The sequence below is a fragment of the Procambarus clarkii genome, chromosome 80 (genome assembly GCF_040958095.1).
Source record: "Procambarus clarkii isolate CNS0578487 chromosome 80, FALCON_Pclarkii_2.0, whole genome shotgun sequence".
NCBI classification, from domain to species: domain Eukaryota; kingdom Metazoa; phylum Arthropoda; class Malacostraca; order Decapoda; family Cambaridae; genus Procambarus; species Procambarus clarkii.
Genome location: NC_091229.1, coordinates 13,640,744 through 13,660,916, shown reverse-complemented (window position 1 = coordinate 13,660,916; position 20,173 = coordinate 13,640,744). Strand labels below are relative to the sequence as shown.

General features: G+C 44.5%; 1 protein-coding gene across 1 annotated transcript in view; it reads left to right on the top strand.

The window, feature by feature from the left end:
* LOC138357758 (integrin alpha-IIb-like) overlaps positions 1-20,173 on the top strand; it is a 148,422-nt gene that overhangs the window by 103,229 nt on the left and 25,020 nt on the right. Inside the window, exons 14-16 of the mRNA XM_069314765.1 lie at positions 6,658-6,842; positions 9,699-9,788; positions 12,017-12,113. Of these exons, the coding sequence (XP_069170866.1) occupies positions 6,658-6,842; positions 9,699-9,788; positions 12,017-12,113 (372 nt within the window). The remainder of the gene's footprint in view (positions 1-6,657; positions 6,843-9,698; positions 9,789-12,016; positions 12,114-20,173) is intronic.

Below are 20,173 nucleotides of genomic sequence, written 5' to 3'. Positions count from 1 at the left end.
TATAGAGAGGTTTATGACGAAAGATGAGCAAACAGCCCACAAAAATAGATGGCAAAAACGACACCGAAATAGTCTCACCTCCCAGGTCACATCCCAGGTCACCTCCCAGGGCACCTCCCAGGTCACCTCCCAGGTCGCATCCTCCCCAACTCAGCCCTCCTATACATCCCCCCTGCCTCAGCCTCCCACAACCCCCCTGTCCCTTCCACATTTGCACCTCCACAACGATTCCCTTGCCCCTGCTACATCACACTTGTCAGCGACCCCAGTGGGTCAAGCCATGCCCTCCCCAAACCCACCTTCCCATCCCCCCTCCCCAAATACCCCTTCCCACTCCCCTGCCCCTTCTACCCCATTGACTTCAATTCCATCTACTCCATCCCAGCTTCCACTGCACCCCTCTTCCACTCACCCCCAAACCCCACCCAACCCTCACCCCTCCTATGCACCTCCAGCCCACATTTAACCCCCTCACCTTGTGACCCCCTAACACCTTCCCCCATCTCCCTCTTCCCCTCTTCTACCCCAAAACCCCCACCTACCCCCGATTCCCCCCTAACTAATATACCCTCTCTTCCACTCCCAGCACCCATGCTCCATTCTCATCTCAGCTCTCCGCCCTCTGTATCCCTCTTCCCCCCAACCTCTCAACCTCTATCTGACTCTCAGTCTCACTCTATTTCCCAACCCCCCTATGCTATTCAGACCCCTAACTTTCAGACCCATTATGCCCTTCCTACCCCCCTAGATGCCCAGACCCCATTCGCCTACCAGGCACTCCCAGGCACCCCCCTAGCACCCCCCCACTCACCCCCACAGCCCCCACTTGCCCCCCAGACACCCCACAGTTCCCCCCAGACCCCTGGTGAAAGGGGGAACTCTGACACCCGAGTTTCCAAGAAGAGTCTCAAGGTTTGGTACACCAATGCTGATGGGGTAGCCAATAAAGCAGAAGAGATAAAAGAAAGAGTTAGTGAGGCAGACCCAGACATAGTGGCAATAGTGGAAACTAAAATAAATGGCATGATCTCGGATGCAATCTTTCCAGAGGGGTACCAGGTGATAAGAAAAGAAAGGACACAGAGACAGGGAGGAGGAGTGGCACTACTAATAAAGCGGAAATGGAAGTTTGATGAGCTGGAAAATCCGGGTACCAATGAAAGCACAAGCTTCATACATGGAACTCTGACAGTGGATGGGAAGAAGATTGTAATCTTGATACTCTACAATCCCCCACCAAACAGTAGAAGGCCCAGGCAGGAGTACGAGGACAGCAACAAGACATGTATGGATGAACTGCAGAGGGCAGCAACTTTAGCGCATAGAATGAGAGCGAAGCTGCTGGTCATGGGGGACCTAAATCACGGAGAGATAAATTGGGAAACGAGGAATCCCCATGGCGGGGAGGAGACCTGGGGAGCGAAGCTGGTAGACGTTATTGACAGGAATTTCCTAACACAGCATGTGAAAGAAGATACTAGGGAAAGAGGAGGGGATACGCCCAGCCTATTAGATCTCATTATCACTCAGAATGTAGAAGACATCGAGCAGTTGGAACATGAAATACCACTAGGAGCTAGTGACCATTGTGTCCTAGTCTTTGACTACATGATGGAGCTTAAAATTGTGACCAAAGGACAAGAGGTCCGGGAAAGGAGACTTGATTACAGAAAAGGGGACTACAGAAGGATAAGGGACTACCTGGGAGAAGTGCAGTGGGAGGAAGAACTTAGAGGAAAAACAGTGCAAGGTATGATGAACCAAGTCATATTGAAATGCAAGGAGGCTGAAGATAGATTTATTCCAACAATAAAGGAAAAAAGCAGGAGGGAATATAATAACCCATGGTTTAATAGACAGTGTCAGGAAGCAAAGGTGAGAAGCAGGAGGGAGTGGAGGAAGTACAGAAGACAAAGGACAGAGGACAACAGGATTAGATGTAACAGAGCTAGGAATGATTACATTAACATAAGACGAGTGTCGGAAAGGAATTATGAGAACGATATTGCAGTCAAAGCGAAAAAGCAACCAAAATTACTACATAGCCATATAAGAAGGAAGATGTCGGTAAATGACCAAGTGACAAGACTGAGGAAAACAGAAGGGGCATATACAGAAAGCGACAAGGAAATCTGCGAGGTACTGAATGCAAAATTCCATGGAGTGTTCACAACCGAGCCTGAGCAGCTCCCATTGTTAGAAGAGATTACCCAAGATGAAAGACTATCGGATATAGAGGTGACAGCAGAGGATGTAATGAAACAGTTGACAACACTGGATGCAAATAAAGCTGTTGGACCAGACAAAGTATCACCGTGGATACTCAAAGAGGCAGCGCAGGCTCTCAGCGTGCCTCTGGCAATGATCTTTAATGAGTCACTTATGTCGGGAGAATTGCCCAGTTGCTGGAAGGAGGCAAATGTCGTACCGATTTTCAAAAAGGGTGATAGGGAGGAGGCACTTAACTACAGACCCGTATCACTGACAAGCATCCCCTGCAAAATTCTTGAAAGAATAATTAGGCTAAGACTTGTTGAGCACCTGGAGAGCATTGGGTTTGTAAACAAGCACCAACATGGGTTCTGGACAGGGAAATCATGCCTAACAAACCTTTTAGAATTCTATGATAAAGTAACAAGGATAAGGCAGGACAGAGAAGGCTGGGCAGACTGCATATTTCTTGACTGCCAAAAGGCCTTTGATACGGTACCGCACATGAGACTGCTATACAAACTTGAGAGGCAGGCAGGAGTAAGCGGAAAGGCCCTAGTATGGGTGAAGAACTACCTAACAGGAAGGAGCCAGAGGGTAATGGTAAGGGGCGAAAAGTCGGACTGGCGAACAGTAACAAGTGGAGTACCTCAAGGATCGGTGCTGGGACCAATCCTCTTTCTAATTTACGTAAATGATATGTTTACAGGAGTGGAATCATACATGTCAATGTTTGCAGATGACGCAAAATTAATGAGAAGAGTTGTGACAGACGAGGATTGTAGGATCCTCCAAGAGGACTTAAACAGGCTGCAGAGATGGTCAGGGAAATGGCTACTGGAGTTTAACACCAGTAAATGTAAAGTTATGGAAATGGGATCAGGTGACAGGAGACCAAAGGGACAGTACACAATGAAGGGGAACAGCCTACCTGTAACGTTTCGAGAAAGAGACCTGGGAGTGGATGTGACACCTAATCTAACTCCTGAGGCACATATAAATAGGATAACGACAGCAGCGTACTCTACACTGGCGAAAATTAGAACTTCATTCAGAAACCTAAATGAGGAAGCTTTTAGGGCGCTTTACACTGCCTACGTGAGACCCGTCTTAGAGTATGCCGCGCCATCATGGAGCCCCCACCTGAAGAAACACATAAAGAAACTGGAGAAGGTTCAGAGGTTTGCGACGAGGCTTGTCCCAGAGCTACGAGGGATGGGATATGAAGAGCGGCTGAAGGAACTGAACCTTACGACACTAGAGAAAAGAAGGGAGAGAGGAGATATGATAGGGACATATAAAATACTCAGGGGAATTGACAAAGTGGAAATAGATGAAATGTTCACACGTAATAATAACAGAACGAGGGGACATGGGTGGAAACTGGAAACTCAGATGAGTCACAGAGATGTTAGGAAGTTTTCTTTTAGCGTGAGAGTAGTAGAAAAATGGAATGCACTTGGGGAACAGGTTGTGGAAGCAAATACTATTCATACTTTTAAAACTAGGTATGATAGGGAAATGGGACAGGAGTCATTGCTGTAAACAACCGATAGCTAGAAAGGCGGGATCCAAGAGTCAATGCTCGATCCTGCAAGCACATATAGGTGAGTATAGGTGAGTACACACACACACACACACACACACACACACACACACACACACACACACACACACACACACACACAGCATGAGTCACAGAGATGTTAGGAAGTTTTCTTTTAGCGTGAGAGTAGTGGGAAAATGGAATGCACTTCAGGAACAGGTTGTGGAAGCAAATACTATTCATAATTTTAAAACCAGGTATGATAGGGAAATGGGACAGGAGTCATTGTTGTAAACAACCAATGCTCGAAAGGCGGTATCCAAGAGTCAATGCTCGATCCTGCAGACACAACTAGGTGAGTACAACTAGGTGAGTACACACACACTCACACCAGGAAGTAGCCCGTGACAGCTGACTAACTTCCAGGTACCTATTTTTCTACTAGGTAACAGGGGCATAGGGTGAAAGAAACTCTGCCCATCGTTTCTCGTTGTGTGTGTGTGTGTGTGTGTGTACCTCACCTATTTGTACTCGCCTATTTGTGCTTGCGGGGGTTGAGCTTTGGCTCTTTGGTCCCGCCTCTCAACTGGTGTACAGATTCCTGAGCCTACTGGGCTCTATTATATCTACATTTGAAACTGTATGAGGTCAGCCTCCACCACATCACTGCCTAATGCATTCCATCCGTTAACTACTCTGACACTGAAAAAGTTCCTTCTAACGTCTCTGTGGCTCATGTGGGTACTCAGTTTCCACGTGTGTCCCCTTGTTCGCGTCCCACCAGTGTTGAATAGTTTATCCTTGTTTACCCGGTCGATTCCTCTGAGGATTTTGTTGGTTGTGATCATGTCTCCCCTTACTCTTTTGTCTTCCAGTGTCGTAAGGTGCATTTCCCACAGCCTTTCCTCGTAACTCATGCCTCTTAGTTCTGGGACTAGTCTAGTAGCATACCTTTGGACTTTTTCCAGCTTCGTCTTGTGCTTGACAAGGTACGGGTTCCATGCAGGGGTCGCATACTCCAGGATTGGTCTTACATATGTGGTGTAGAAGATTCTGAATGATTCCTTACACAGGTTCCTGAACGCTGTTCTGATGTTAGCCAGCCTCGCATATGCCGCAGACGTTATTCTTTTTATGTGGGCTTCAGGAGACAAGTTTGGTGTGATATCAACTCCTAGATCTTTCTCTCTGTCCGTTTCATTAAGTACTTCATCTCCTATTCTGTATCCTGTGTCTGGCCTCCTGTTTCCACTGCCTAGTTTCATTACTTTGCATTTACTTGGGTTGAACTTCAACAGCCATTTGTTGGACCATTCACTCAGTCTGTCTAGGCCATCTTGTAGCCTCCTACTATCGTCTTCAGTTTCAATCCTCCTCATAATTTTTGCATCATCGGCAAACATTGAGAGAAACGAGTCTATACCCTCTGGGAGATCATTTACATATACCAGAAACAGTATAGGTCCAAGGACTGACCCCTGCGGAACTCCACTCGTAACGTCGCGCCAATCTGAGACCTCACCCCTCACACTGACTCGTTGTCTCCTGTTGCTTAGGTACTTCTCCTTAGGAGTACTTAGGTGTGTGTGTGTGTGTGCGTGTGTGTGTGTGTGTACTCACCTAGTTGTACTCACCTAGTTGTGCTTGCGGGGGTTGAGCTCTGGCTCTTTGGTCCCTCCTCTCAACCGTCAATCAACAGGTGAACAGGTTCCTGAGCCTATTGGGCTCTATCATATCTACTCTTGAAACTGTGTATGGAGTCAGCCTCCACCACATTGCTTCCTAATGCATTCCATTTGTCAACCGATCTGACACTAAAAAAAGTTCTTTCTAATATCTCTGTGGCTCATTTGGGCACTCAGTTTCCACCTGTGTCCCCTAGTGCGTGTGCCCCTTGTGTTAAATAGCCTGTCTTTATCAACCCTGTCGATTCCCTTGAGAATCTTGAATGTGGTGATCATGTCCTCCCTAACTCTTCTGTCTTCCAACGAAGTGAGGTTCAATTCCCGTAGTCTCTCCTCGTAGCTCATACCTCTCAGCTCGGGTACTAATCTGGTGGCAAACCTTTGAACCTTTTCCAGTTTAGTCTTATGCTTGACTAGATATGGACTCCATGCTGGAGCCGCATACTCCAGGATTGGTCTGACATATGTGGTATATAATGTTCTGAAAGATTCCTTACACAAGTTTCTAAAGGCCGTTCTTATGTTAGCCAACTTGGCATATGCTGCTGATGTTATCCTCTTGATATGAGGTTCAGGGGACAGGTCTGACGTGATATCAACCCCCAGGTCTTTCTCTCTCTCTGACTCTTGAAGTATTTCATCTCCCAAGTGATACCTTGTATCTGGTCTCCTGCTTCCTACCCCTATCTTCATTACATTACATTTGCTTGGGTTAAACTCTAACATCCATTTGTTCGACCATTCCTGCAGCTTGTCCAGGTCTTCTTGAAGCCTCAAGCTGTCCTCCTCTGTCTTAATCCTTCTCATAATTTTGGCGTCGTCAGCAAACATTGAGAGGAATGAGTCACCCTCTGGGAGATCATTTACGTATATCAGAAACAGGATAGGTCCAAGCACAGAGCCCTGTGGGACTCCACTGGTGACTTCACGCCATTCTGAGCTCTCACCCCTCACTATAACTCTCTGCTTCCTATTGCTTAGGTACTCCCTTATCCACTGGAGTACGTGTGTGTGTGTGTGTGTGTGTGTGTGTGTGTGTGTGTGTGTGTGTGTGTGTGTGTGTGTGTGTGTGTGTGTGTGTGTGTGTGTGTGTGTGTGTATTTTGCCATTTGTATTTACTATTTGTACCTGCAGGAAGGAGCTATTAGCTCTTGGACTCTGCCTTTCTAGCCGTCGGATATCTTACTCCAGGCCTAAGATACACATTGGTTTCAGTTCGACATCGTGGTGGTGTGGAAGCAGGAGGTGGCTGAGCTGCTCAACAGCACCCAGACGCATGAGGACCCCGGGATCAGGAGCAGGCTGTCAGTGTGGGTGTTCAACCAGGAGAGTGACCCCAGCAACAACCATGCCGTCTTCACCCTCCTGCCGCAGGTGGCCCCTGCCTTCACTCTCTATGGGTAAGGGGAGGAGGGAAAGGTGCTTACATTCCCACTCTAAATGGGTAAGAGGGAAGTTATTGTTTGCTTTCTTCACATAAGGGGTAATGAAGAAACCCATCTTTGCTCTGTATAGGTATTAGTTAAAGCTGAGCCGATGTAATACGATCAGTCTCTTCAGCATTTTCTTATGTTCCAATCCCCTCAGATCTCAATCCTGTCTTGCATCTCTAAACTTATTTGTCTTGGGCCAGGCCCCACACGGTGTCTTGGGCCAGGCACCACACGGTGTCTTGGGCCAGGCACAACACGGTGTCTTGGGCCAGGCACCACACGGTGTCTTGGGCCAGGCACCACACGGTGTCTTGGGCCAGGCACCACACGGTGTCTTGGGCCGGGCATCACACGGTGTCTTGGGCCAGGCACCACACGGTGTCTTGGGCCAGGCACCACACGGTGTCTTGGGCCGGGCATCACACGGTGTCTTGGGCCAGGCACCACACGGTGTCTTGGGCCAGGCACCACACGGTGTCTTGGGCCAGGCACAACACGGTGTCTTGGGCCAGGCACAACACGGTGTCTTGGGCCAGGCACCACACGGTGTCTTGGGCCAGGCACCACACGGTGTCTTGGGCCAGGCACCACACGGTGTCTTGGGCCAGGCATCACACGGTGTCTTGGGCCAGGCATCACACGGTGTCTTGGGCCAGGCACCACACGGTGTCTTGGGCCAGGCATCACACGGTGTCTTGGGCCAGGCACCACACGGTGTCTTGGGCCAGGCATCACACGGTGTCTTGGGCCAGGCACCACACGGTGTCTTGGGCCAGGCACCACACGGTGTCTTGGGCCAGGCATCACACGGTGTCTTGGGCCAGGCATCACACGGTGTCTTGGGCCGGGCATCACACCGTGTCTTGGGCCGGGCATCACACGGTGTCTTGGGCCAGGCACCACACGGTGTCTTGGGCCAGGCACCACACGGTGTCTTGGGCCGGTCACCACACGGTGTCTTGGGCCAGGCATCACACGGTGTCTTGGGCCAGGCATCACACGGTGTCTTGGGCCAGGCATCACACGGTGTCTTGGGCCAGGCATCACACGTTGTCTTGGGCCAGGCATCACACGGTGTCTTGGGCCAGGCATCACACCGTGTCTTGGGCCGGGCATCACACGGTGTCTTGGGCCGGGCATCACACGGTGTGTTGGGCCAGGCATCACACGGTGTCTTGGGCCAGGCATCACACGGTGTCTTGGGCCAGGCACCACACGGTGTCTTGGGCCGGGCATCACACGGTGTCTTGGGCCGGGCATCACACCGTGTCTTGGGCCGGGCATCACACGGTGTCTTGGGCCAGGCACCACACGGTGTCTGGGGCCGGGCACCACACGGTGTCTTGGGCCAGGCACCACACGGTGTCTTGGGCCAGGCATAACACGGTGTCTTGGGCCAGGCACCACACGGTGTCTTGGGCCAGGCACCACACGGTGTCTTGGGCCGGGCACCACACCGTGTCTTGGGCCGGGCATCACACGGTGTCTTGGGCCAGGCACCACACGGTGTCTTGGGCCGGGCACCACACGGTGTCTTGGGCCAGGCACCACACGGTGTCTTGGGCCGGGCACCACACGGTGTCTTGGGCCAGGCACCACACGGTGTCTTGGGCCAGGCACCACACGGTGTCTTGGGCCAGGCACCACACGGTGTCTTGGGCCGGGCACCACACCGTGTCTTGGGCCGGGCATCACACGGTGTCTTGGGCCAGGCACCACACGGTGTCTTGGGCCGGGCACCACACCGTGTCTTGGGCCAGGCATCACACGGTGTCTTGGGCCAGGCACCACACGGTGTCTTGGGCCGGGCACCACACGGTGTCTTGGGCCAGGCACCACACGGTGTCTTGGGCCAGGCATAACACGGTGTCTTGGGCCAGGCATCACACCGTGTCTTGGGCCTCAGTGCCATCTACCGAGCACGGAAGGCATTAGAGCCAACGAAGTCGAGCCTCGACCCCAAGTCTATTACTCAAGGCACAGATAAACAGAACAGCATCCGTAGCGAATATAAAGTTGATAAACATTCTTGGCGTCCTTTAAGGAACCTAAATAAGGAAGCTTTTCCACCGATGTACACTTCTCCATAAATAGAATATGAAGCCGCAGTGAGGCCTTGTAACCTACATAGGCTGAAAACAAAAAAGTCCTGAAAAAGATCTGAGGTTGACCACAAGACTTGTCACTGAACTTAGAGAACAACTGAGCTACGAGGAAAAGCTGAGAGGAATGGACATTGCTCTCCTGTGGAGAGGACCAGAGGAGCAAGAGGCAACATGATCACGACATGTAAAATACTTTGACGTAAGACACTCTTTATTATTACGAAAAGCTTATAAGATAAGCAGGGATAAGACAAGAACGCATGAGGGCAAACTATAGAGACTCAGATCAACCATAGGTATATAAGCGAGTACGACTTTATTGTAATAAGGAGAGAGAGAGAGAGAGAGAGAGAGGGGGGGAGAGGGGGAGAGGGGGAGAGGGGGAGAGGGAGAGAGGGGGAGAGAGGGAGAGAGGAAGAGAGAAAATGGAAGACTGTTCAAGCATTGAATACAGTTTCAATATTAGTTTTCAGATGCGAGCAGATCATGAGCTCTTATAATAAGCGGCCAGTGACCGAGAGGATGGGGTTGAGGACCTGAGGCTTACTCTGCAAGCACTTATAGTCGAGTTTATACAAACACATTTAGTTAAGTCACTTATATAACTACGCATAAACTGAGACATTACTTAACAAATTTCTATTAACAAATGATGAATCTCCCTTATAAATCTAGTTAACGTATGGTGACTGTGTATCTCTCACTGGGTGTGGTGCAGGAGGAGCGAGCCGGAGACCCTGAGCTACAACACCACTGGCATACCTGAAGAGGCGCTGCCGGGGAACCAGGGGCTCCCCCACCAGTTAAGGTGCGGTATTATTCTTTTGCTGACGGTAGTGACGCGTCGAACACTAAAAATGGAAAGATTTAGGTGATCTAGTGTTTCTTCGCTCTCCAGATGGTAGAAGATATTTGCGTAGAATGGAATATATATATATAACTGAAAACTCCCAAGTTCTCCGGGAGAAGTCCGTTCAGACTTGTTCGCATATATATATATATATATATATATATATATATATATATATATATATATATATATATATGTCGTACCTAGTAGCCAGAACACACTTCTCAGCCTACTATGCAAGGCCCGATTTGCCTAATAAGCCAAGTTTTCATGAATTAATTGTTTTTCGACTACCTAACCTACCTAACCTAACCTAACCTAACTTTTTCGGCTACCTAACCTAACCTAACCTATAAAGATAGGTTAGGTTAGGTTAGGTAGGGTTGGTTAGGTTCGGTCATATATCTACGTTAATTTTAACTCCAATAAAAAAAAAATTGACCTCATACATAATGAAATGGGTAGCTTTATCATTTGATAAGAAAAAAATTAGAGAAAATATATTAATTCAGGAAAACTTGGCTTATTAGGCAAATCGGGCCTTGCATAGTAGGCTGAGAAGTGCGTTCTGGCTACTAGGTACGACATATATATATATATATATATATATATATATATATATATATATATATATATATATATATATATATATATATATATATAATATTTGGATATTTCCCATTCTACGTTCCTTCTACCATCTGGAGGGCGAAGAAACACTAGCTCACTTAATCTGTTCATTTTATTGTTTGACGTTCCGTGAACAATGGGACATCTTCAGAAATACAATGTTTATTTGACACAGGTGTAATGAGCTTACGAGGTTGTTGTTGCTCTTTTAGATTTAGCTTCTCAGAATGAAAAGTCCATTTAGTACGGGCTATAGTGAGCCCTAAACTTGAACTTGAAAATGTCCAAAGAGCTGGCAAGCAGGGTATGGAAGAGGCAAGGGAAGGATTTAGGAAAACATGAAGGAGGATTGGGAGGTTGGGTGGAGAATGGGGAGGGCGCATTGACCAACCATTTTGGCTTTGTGGGTGTTTATGGAGTGATATGAGTTGATATATGAATTGATGGCCGAGGCAAGACTGCATTCATAGATGAGGGTGATTTTTTTTTATGAATGATTGCTGGCTGCCAGTAGCAGCAAGCTGTAGCTGCCGCACAACAGGAGGAGAGAAGTTGCCATGCAAGGACAGCGTACTAGTCGTGGTGCCGCACCGGGAGAGCAGTGTTGTGGTGACTTGCATATGTGTGGCTGGTAGAGGAGCTTGTAGTTGATGTTCACAATGATTTTGTCCTGGTTGGTAGAGGTGTTGGTGTCAGATGTTAACTTGTTAGTTCATAGTTCATGCATGCCAAGTGTATAATGGATCAGGAGGATCCCATTCATCATCACGTGGAAGGTTACTAAGTATCCTGGGCCGTGGGTAATTCCTGTTGTGGATGTACCGCCCGACTTTTTGTTGTAGTGACTTCCTCCTTGCTCTGTGGGGCTGGTTTTGTATCTCATAATTAGTAGTGTTATATATCCTAAAACTTACAAGGACAAATCTAGACATTTATAAGTGTAAGTACACCTCACACTACGATTCATCTGACCTCCTTAATCGTAAAGAGCGCTGAAAGACAGGGTAAAGTGATTGTTGCCTGACTCCGGCTTCTAGCTGTCTGCCAGGTCTTCCATCTTTCCTCTAGATCAATGGAGTACCATCGAACAGCTGTATGCTCGAAGTTAAATTCATATGGATGTTGATTACTGGCGTCAGCTCCCGAAAGAAAACAGCCTCAGCTGTTGTTTCCATCCTGAATCTCCATGGATATTTGAATCCAAGACGAATTCTTGTTAGTACTCATTCTTTACAACGGTCACCTCCCCTTAACATACACGCTCCCCTGTTGCAACATATCATGACCGATCAGCCGGCCCACCAACTTGTACTTGAGAGTAGAGTGATCTCGATATTTCTTGCAGGGTTGGCGCTCGATTCCCGATTGTCCACCATTACGTCCTCACACCCATTGCAAGTGGTGCTACACAGTCATACTAGATAAACTCTTTAACACTTTCTCCTTTACATTGCTATGTGGCCTTCCTTATTACGCCCCCTCGCAACCCACACTTCTCACCTGCATGATCCTCTAAAGGTCTAATATAACGGTGTTTTTCTGGTGTCCATCCTCAGCAACCACGAAGATCTGGGTCCGACGGAGCTGAGTTCGACGGTCAACCACACCTTCACCCTCACCAACCTCGGCCTCACGGTCCTCCTCCGCACTCGGGTGAGTTGAAGGAGTGTTGACTTATAGAACAATTTATCGGTAACATATTAGACATTTAGGAGATCGATGGATTGTTTCAAGCGTAGATTAGATATATATATGTAAATGAGTTTCGATGAGTATAAGTAGTCTCATATGGGCCAATAAGTCTACTGCAGTTTCCTTTATTCCTGTGTGTTATAAGTCCAGCCAGTCTCAGAACTGTTCATGTTATTGTACGGTGGTAAATCAGTAAAATGATTGGCCTCACATCACTCAAAATATTCTAGGGATAAGAATCGTCACTGCCTTATATATACCATCAATGTCTTTATGGGGAGGGGGAGGGAAGGAAACAAAAACACTACACATGATATTAAAATCAATCAAGGATGGATCCAAAAATCTTTTAATAAGCACAATATCTCTAATGCAACACTTTTAGATAAATGGTATCACTTGGATAATTATCTCGCTAGATCAATTAAGCAGTTATTAAAGTATAAATAGACAAAGATTGTCTATTATCTCTAAACCTGGGAACACACGTCAGACCAACTCCCATATTCCACAGCCACTAACACTTTCCCACGCTTACACGCAGTAACCAAAACATGACAGAGAAAACTTCTCTCTGACACTAGTACATACTGATCTAATCACTCCTAAACAAATCTGAGTCTCAAGATGTACTAATGTACGTTATACAAGAAAAAGAATTATCAATAAACATAACTTTATACCAGGTACAAGAGAACGCTACACTGGCAACAATGCCCGTACTCCTGAAGCTGACGCATTTCCTTATATGGTGATATCGACCAAGCGACGCCAACTGGAATAGTTACATAAACAAATCATACACAAGTATGTGTGTGTGTGTGAGTGATATATATATATATATATATACATATATATATATATATATGTATATATATATATATATATATATATATATATATATATATATATATATATATATATATATATATATATATATATATATATATATATGTCGTACCTAGTAGCCAGAACGCACTTCTCAGCCTACTATGCAAGGCCCGATTTGCCTAATAAGCCAAGTTTTCCTGAATTATTATACTTTCTCTAATTTTTTTCTTATCAAATGATAAAGCTACCCATTTCATTATGTATGAGGTCAATTTTGTTTTATTGGAATTAAAATTAACGTAGATATATGACCGAACCTAACCAACCCTACCTAACCTAACCTAACCTAACTTTACAGGTTAGGTTAGGTAGCAGGAAATGTTAGGTTAGGTTAGGTTAGGTTAGGTAGGTTAGGTAGTCGAAAAATCATTAATTCATGAAAACTTGGCGTATTAGGCAAATCGGGCCTTGCATAGTAGGCTGAGAAGTGCGTTCTGGCTACTAGGTACGACATGTATATATATATATATATATATATATATATATATATATATATATATATATATATATATATATATATATATATATATATATATATATGCTCACTGCATCCATGGTTCCTGCCCGCCATCTGAGGAGCTGGAGGAGCTGTTAAACTTGTGACAAGCAGCCTTGTACTCTGCATGTAATCAATATTGTAACTTTTTTTGTGTAATGACATTTTCAAATAAAGTTAGATAAATATACACACTTAACAAAAGAATAGGGGTGGTAGGAGAAGAAAATATCAGTGTTCAGTGAGGATCCACAAGGTCTTCTCTGAGTACTCTTTATTTTCTTCTCCGAGGCTATGGGTCCCTACACTTGCACCAGAGGTGGTACCCCTTATATATTATATATATATATATATATATATATATATATATATATATATATATATATATATATATATATATATATATATATATATATATATATATATATATATTAAATATGACCGAAAAAGTAAGATTAATAATTCTAACACGAATTTTCTCAATCTTTCGTACATTTCTTTTCACTGTTGGAGGTAAATCAAAAATCAAATCTCCAAAATTCATTTTTATTTCTAGTCTGACGCGACACGAGCGCGTTTCGTAAAACTTATTACATTTTCAAAGACTTTAGTTTACAAATACACAACTGAATAGAACTTACACATCTCCGGTTTTGTTTATATCTACATTTGAGTGAGGTGGATGGGGTGAGGTGGCATTAATAGGGTATTAATTTCATCAACACAAGACAGTAATAATAAGTTCTGCTTGTAAGACCAACATCACCTCAGCACTGAAACAAGGATTATCAAGAAACTAACATTATATGGAGGACCTATGGCAATTCCACGACCAAGAGATGGCTTCCTGAACCTTGCAGGAATTAACCTCACTGAGGACCAAGTCACTCTCCTAAATCTGGGCATAAACTGTCATGTTATGTCCAGACCGAGTGAGATGGCCCGGAAAGTAGAGTTGGAAATTCTGTTGGACGACATATTCGACCTCGAGACACAAAAGAAGGTCACTACCAAAGATACCTTACAAGCAGAACTTATTGCAGAAGGAGGAAAGAATCGAGGCAATTACAGAAGCACCATACTGTCCCCCGAGCTCAAAGCGGCAGCTAAAAGCCTTCGTGAGAACAAGGAGATAGTTGTCAGGAGAGGTGACAAGTCGCCAATATATGTCATTCTTAAAAAAGACGAATATCTGGCGAAAATGAACATCATACTCTCTGACCAAACTAAGTTCCAAAGGGTAACGAAGGACACTACAGCCGAATTAAAAGCAAAGGTCAACAAACTGATCGAAACTGTGAACGCCAAGAAATCCGGACTCCACCTGCCAAAGATCATTGGGGAATATAAACCTGGATATGCGTATGGAAATGTCAAGACACACAAGCCTGGAAACCCACTTCGGCCAATCATTAGCCAGATACCCACACCCACGTACAGACTGGCGAAGCGACTCAACGGCCTGCTGACTCCTTATGTTCCCTGCGCCTTCAGCCTGAAGTCTCCAAAGGAATTTGTTGACTTACTGCGGGGCACACGGGCCACAGGGATAAGAGCCTCGTTGGACGTGGAATCGCTGTTTACCAACGTACCTGTGGACGAGACAATCGGGATGATAGCCGACAGAGTGTATCGTGATCCAGCCTGTACTCCTCTTGACATACCAGAAAATATTCTGAGGAAACTACTCCAAGCTTGTACTAAAGAGGCACCCTTCTTGAGCCCGGATGGGCACATGTATAAGCAAGTAGTTGGGGTCGCCATGGGTTTTCCCCTAGGTGTCCTGTTTGCAAACTTCTACATGGGTACCGTCGAGCAAAAAGTCCTAGTCGACATGAACTTGAAACCGGCCATATACTGCAGGTATGTTGACGACATTTTCACACAGGTACCTGATGTCAGACATCTGCAGGAGCTGAAGGAGGCATTTGAGCAGAGTTCCATGCTGCGTTTCACTTACGAGATGGAAAAGGATGGGAAGCTGCCCTTTCTAGATGTAACAGTCATGGAAAAGAGCGGAGGTTTCCACACTGCAGTCTACACTAAGGAAACGAACATAGGAATGTGCCTAAATGCCAACAGCAACTTCCCAGACAGGTACAAAAGGAGTGTTGTTAACGCATATGTCGACCGTGCTCTCAGCCACAGCTCAGAATGGAAGCAAGTCGACGAAGAACTCTGTAGGGTAAGGCAGGTCCTAGTCAACAACGGCTTCTCCAATGGTTTCGTCGAAGTCATCATAAGAAGGAAAGTGAAACGCCATGCAACCTCTGAAGAGACAACTAACACAACACCTATACCCCCTATTAGACTATTCTACAGGAACTTCTTTTCCACAGCTCATAAAACGGAGGAAAGGGTCCTGAAAGATATTGTTAATAGAAACGTTATCCCTACAGACAAAAATCAGAGGATACAACTGACGATTTACTATAAAACCAGAAAAACGGCCAGCCTACTCATGAGAAACTCTCCAGACACAAAACAGAACGCTTTAAAAGAGACTAACGTCGTCTATGCCTTCAAATGCCCTCTTGCGGACTGTAAGCTCCAAAAAACCCAGTATATAGGCAAGACAACAACATCTCTTTCTAGGCGTTTAACGATGCATAAGCAACAGGGCTCCATTAAGGAACATATAATCTCTTCCCACAACCAAACCATCGCCAGAGAAATCCTAGTAAACAATACAGAAATCATCGATAGATACAGCGATAGCAGGCGGCTTGACGTTTGCGAGGCACTACACATCAAGAAGTCAACACCAGCAATCAACAGCCAATTAATGCACAACTATATTCTACCCACCTCAAGACTCCGCTCCAATATAGAAGCATCAAGAAATATGGACCAATAGGCTTTCTACAAACACTTCTATTCAATACCCATTGTTTCGTGTTCTGTCTTGTGTTGATGAAATTAATACCCTATTAATACCACCTCTTGTTCTGTCTTGTGTTGATGAAATTAATACCCTATTAATGCCACCTCACCCCATCCACCTCACTAAAATGTAGATATAAAATCGGAGATGCGTAAGTTCTATTCAGGTTTGTATTTGTAAACTAAAGTCTTTGAATATGTAATAAGTTTTACGAAACGCGCTCGTGTCGCGTCAGACTAGAAATAAAAATGAATTTTGGAGAATTGATTTTTCATTTACCCCCAACAGTGAAAAGAAATGAACGAAAGATTGAGAAAATTCGTGTTAGAATTATTAATCTTACTTTTTCGGTCATATTTAATAATATATGTCTACAGGAAAGACTGCTACCAAAATATACTAATATATATATATATATATATATATATATATATATATATATATATATATATATATATATATATATATATATATATATATATATATATATATATATATATATATATATATATATATATGTCGTACCTAGTAGCCATAACGCACTTCTCAGCCTACAATGCAAGGCCCGATTTGCCTAATAAGCCAAGTTTTTGTGAATTAATTGTTTTTCGACTACCTAACCTACCTAACCTAACCTAACCTAACTTTTTCGGTTACCTAACCTAACCTAACCTATAAAGATAGGTTAGGTTAGGTTAGGTAGGGTTGGTTAGGTTCGGTCATATATCTACGTTAATTATAACTCCAATAAATTTTTTTTTACCTCATACATTATGAAATGGGTAGCTTTATTATTTCATAAGAAAAAAATTAGAGAAAATATATTAATTCAGGAAAACTTGGCTTATTAGGCAAATCGGGCCTTACATAGTAGGCTGAGAAGTGCGTTCTGGCTACTAGGTACGACATATATATATATATATATATATATATATATATATATATATATATATATATATATATATATATATATATATATATATATATATTAGTATATTTTGGTAGCAGTCTTTCCTGTAGACATATATTATTAAATATGACCGAAAAAGTAAGATTAATAATTCTAACACGAATTTTCTCGATCTTTCTTATGTTTCTTTTCACTGTTGATGGTAATTCAAAGATCAATTCTCCAAAATTCATTTTTATATCTAGTCTGACACGACACTTGAGCGCGTTTCGTAAAACTTATTACATTTTCAAAGACTTTAGTTTACAAACACACAACTGAAACTGAATAGAGCTTACACATCTTCGATTTTATATCTACATTTGGATGAGGTGAAAACAAACTTTCAACAATGGGTATTGAATGGGTATTAAATTCAAACACAAGACAGAACACGAAACAATGAGTATTGAATGGATGTAATTGTAGAAAGCCTATTGGTCCATATTTCTTGATGCTTCTATATTGGAGCGGAGTCTTGAAGTGGGTAGAATATAGTTGTGCATTAATTGGCTGTTGATTGCTGGTATTGACTTCTTGATGTGTAGTGCCTCGCAGACGTCAAGCCGCCTGCTATCGCTGTATCTTTCGATGATTTCTGTGTTGTTTGCTAAGATTTCTCTGGTGATGGTTTGTTTGTGGGAAGAGATTATATGTTCCTTAATGGAGCCCTGTTGCTTATGCATCGTTAAACGCCTGGAAAGAGATGTTGTTGTCTTGCCTATATACTGGGTTTTTTGAGGCTTACAGTCCCCAAGAGGGCATTTGAAGGCATAGACGATGTTGGTCTCTTTTAAAGCGTTCTGCTTTGTGTCTGGAGAGTTTCTCATGAGTAGGCTGGCCGTTTTTCTGGTTTTATAGTAAATCGTCAGTTGTATCTTCTGATTTTTGTCTGTAGGGATAACGTTTCTACTGACAATATCTTTCAGGACCCTTTCCTCCGTTTTATGGGCTGTGGAAAAGAAGTTCCTGTAAAATAGTCTAATAGGGGGTATAGGTGTTGTGTTAGTTGTCTCTTCAGAGATTGCATGGCGTTTCACTTTCCTTCTTATGATTTCTTCCACGAAACCATTGGAGAAGCCGTTGTTGACTAGGACCTGCCTTACCCTACAGAGTTCTTCGTCGACTTGCTTCCATTCTGAGCTGTGGCTGAGGGCACAGTCGACATAAGCGTTAACAACACTCCTCTTGTACCTTTCTGGGCAGTCACTGTTGGCATTCAGGCACATTCCTATGTTTGTTTCCTTAGTGTAGACCGCAGTGTGGAAAACTCCGCTCCTTTCCATGACTGTTACATCTAGAAAGGGCAGCTTCCCATCCTTCTCCATCTCGTAAGTGAAAGATTATTGGGGAATATAAACCTGGATATGCGTATGGAAATATCAAGACACACAAGCCTGGAAACCCACTTCGGCCAATCATCAGCCAGATACCCACACCCACGTAAAGACTGGCGAAACGACTCAATGGCTTGCTGACTCCTTATGTCCCTTGCGCCTTCAGCCTGAAGTCTCCAAAGGAATTTGTTGACTTGCTGCGGGGAACACGGGCCACAGGGATAAGAGCCTCGTTGGACGTAGAATCTCTGTTTACCAACGTACCTGTGGATGAAACAATCGGAATGATAACCGACAGAGTGTACCGTGATCCGGCCTGTACTCCTCTTGACATACCAGAAAACAGTCTAAGGAAACTACTCCAAGCTTTTACTAAAGAGGCACCCTTCTTGAGCCCGGATGGACACACGTATAAGCAAGTAGATGGGGTCGCCATGGGTTCTCCCCTAGATGTCCTGTTTGCAAACTTCTACATGGGTACCATGGAGCAAAAAGTCTTAGTCGACATGAACTTGAAACCGGCCATATACTGCAGGTATGTTGACGACATTTTTACACAGGTACCTGATGTCAGACATCTGCAGGAGCTGAAGGAGGCATTTGAGCAGAATTCTGTGTTGCGCTTCACTTACCAGATGGAGAAGGATGGGAAGCTGCCCTTTCTAGATGTAACAGTCATGGAAAGAAGCGGAGTTTTCCACACTGCAGTCTACACTAAGGAAACAAACATAGGAATGTGCCTGAATGCCAACAGTGACTGCCCGGACAGGTACAAGAGGAGTGTTGTTAACGCTTATGTCGACTGTGCCCTCAGCCACAGCTCAGAATGGAAGCAAGTCGACGAAGAACTCTGTAGGGTAAGGCAGGTCCTAGTCAACAACGGCTTCTCCAATGGTTTCGTGGAAGACATCATAAGAAGGAAAGTGAAACGCCATGCAACCTCTGAAGAGACAACTAACACAACACCTATACCCCCTATTAGACTATTTTACAGGAACTTCTTTTCCACAGCCCATAAAATGGAGGAAAGGGTCCTGAAAGATATTGTCAGTAGAAACGTTATCCCTACAGAAATAAATCAGAAGATACAACTGACTATTTACTATAAAACCAGAAAAACGGCCAGCCTACTCATGAGAAACTCTCCAGACACAAAGCAGAACGCTTTAAAAGAGACCAACGTCGTCTATGCCTTCAAATGCCCTCTTGGGGACTGTAAGCCTCAAAAAACCCAGTATATAGGCAAGACAACAACATCTCTTTCCAGGCGTTTAACGATGCATAAGCAACAGGGCTCCATTAAGGAACATATAATCTCTTCCCACAAACAAAGAATAGAGAATAGCATAAAGCTCTGCTGTAAATATGCTAGTCTCCGGAGGTAAGCGACACATATAAGTGCGATCAAGAAAAACAACAGAGTAGCCAACACCGTCCGCAGACTTAGACCCATCGGTGAAGACA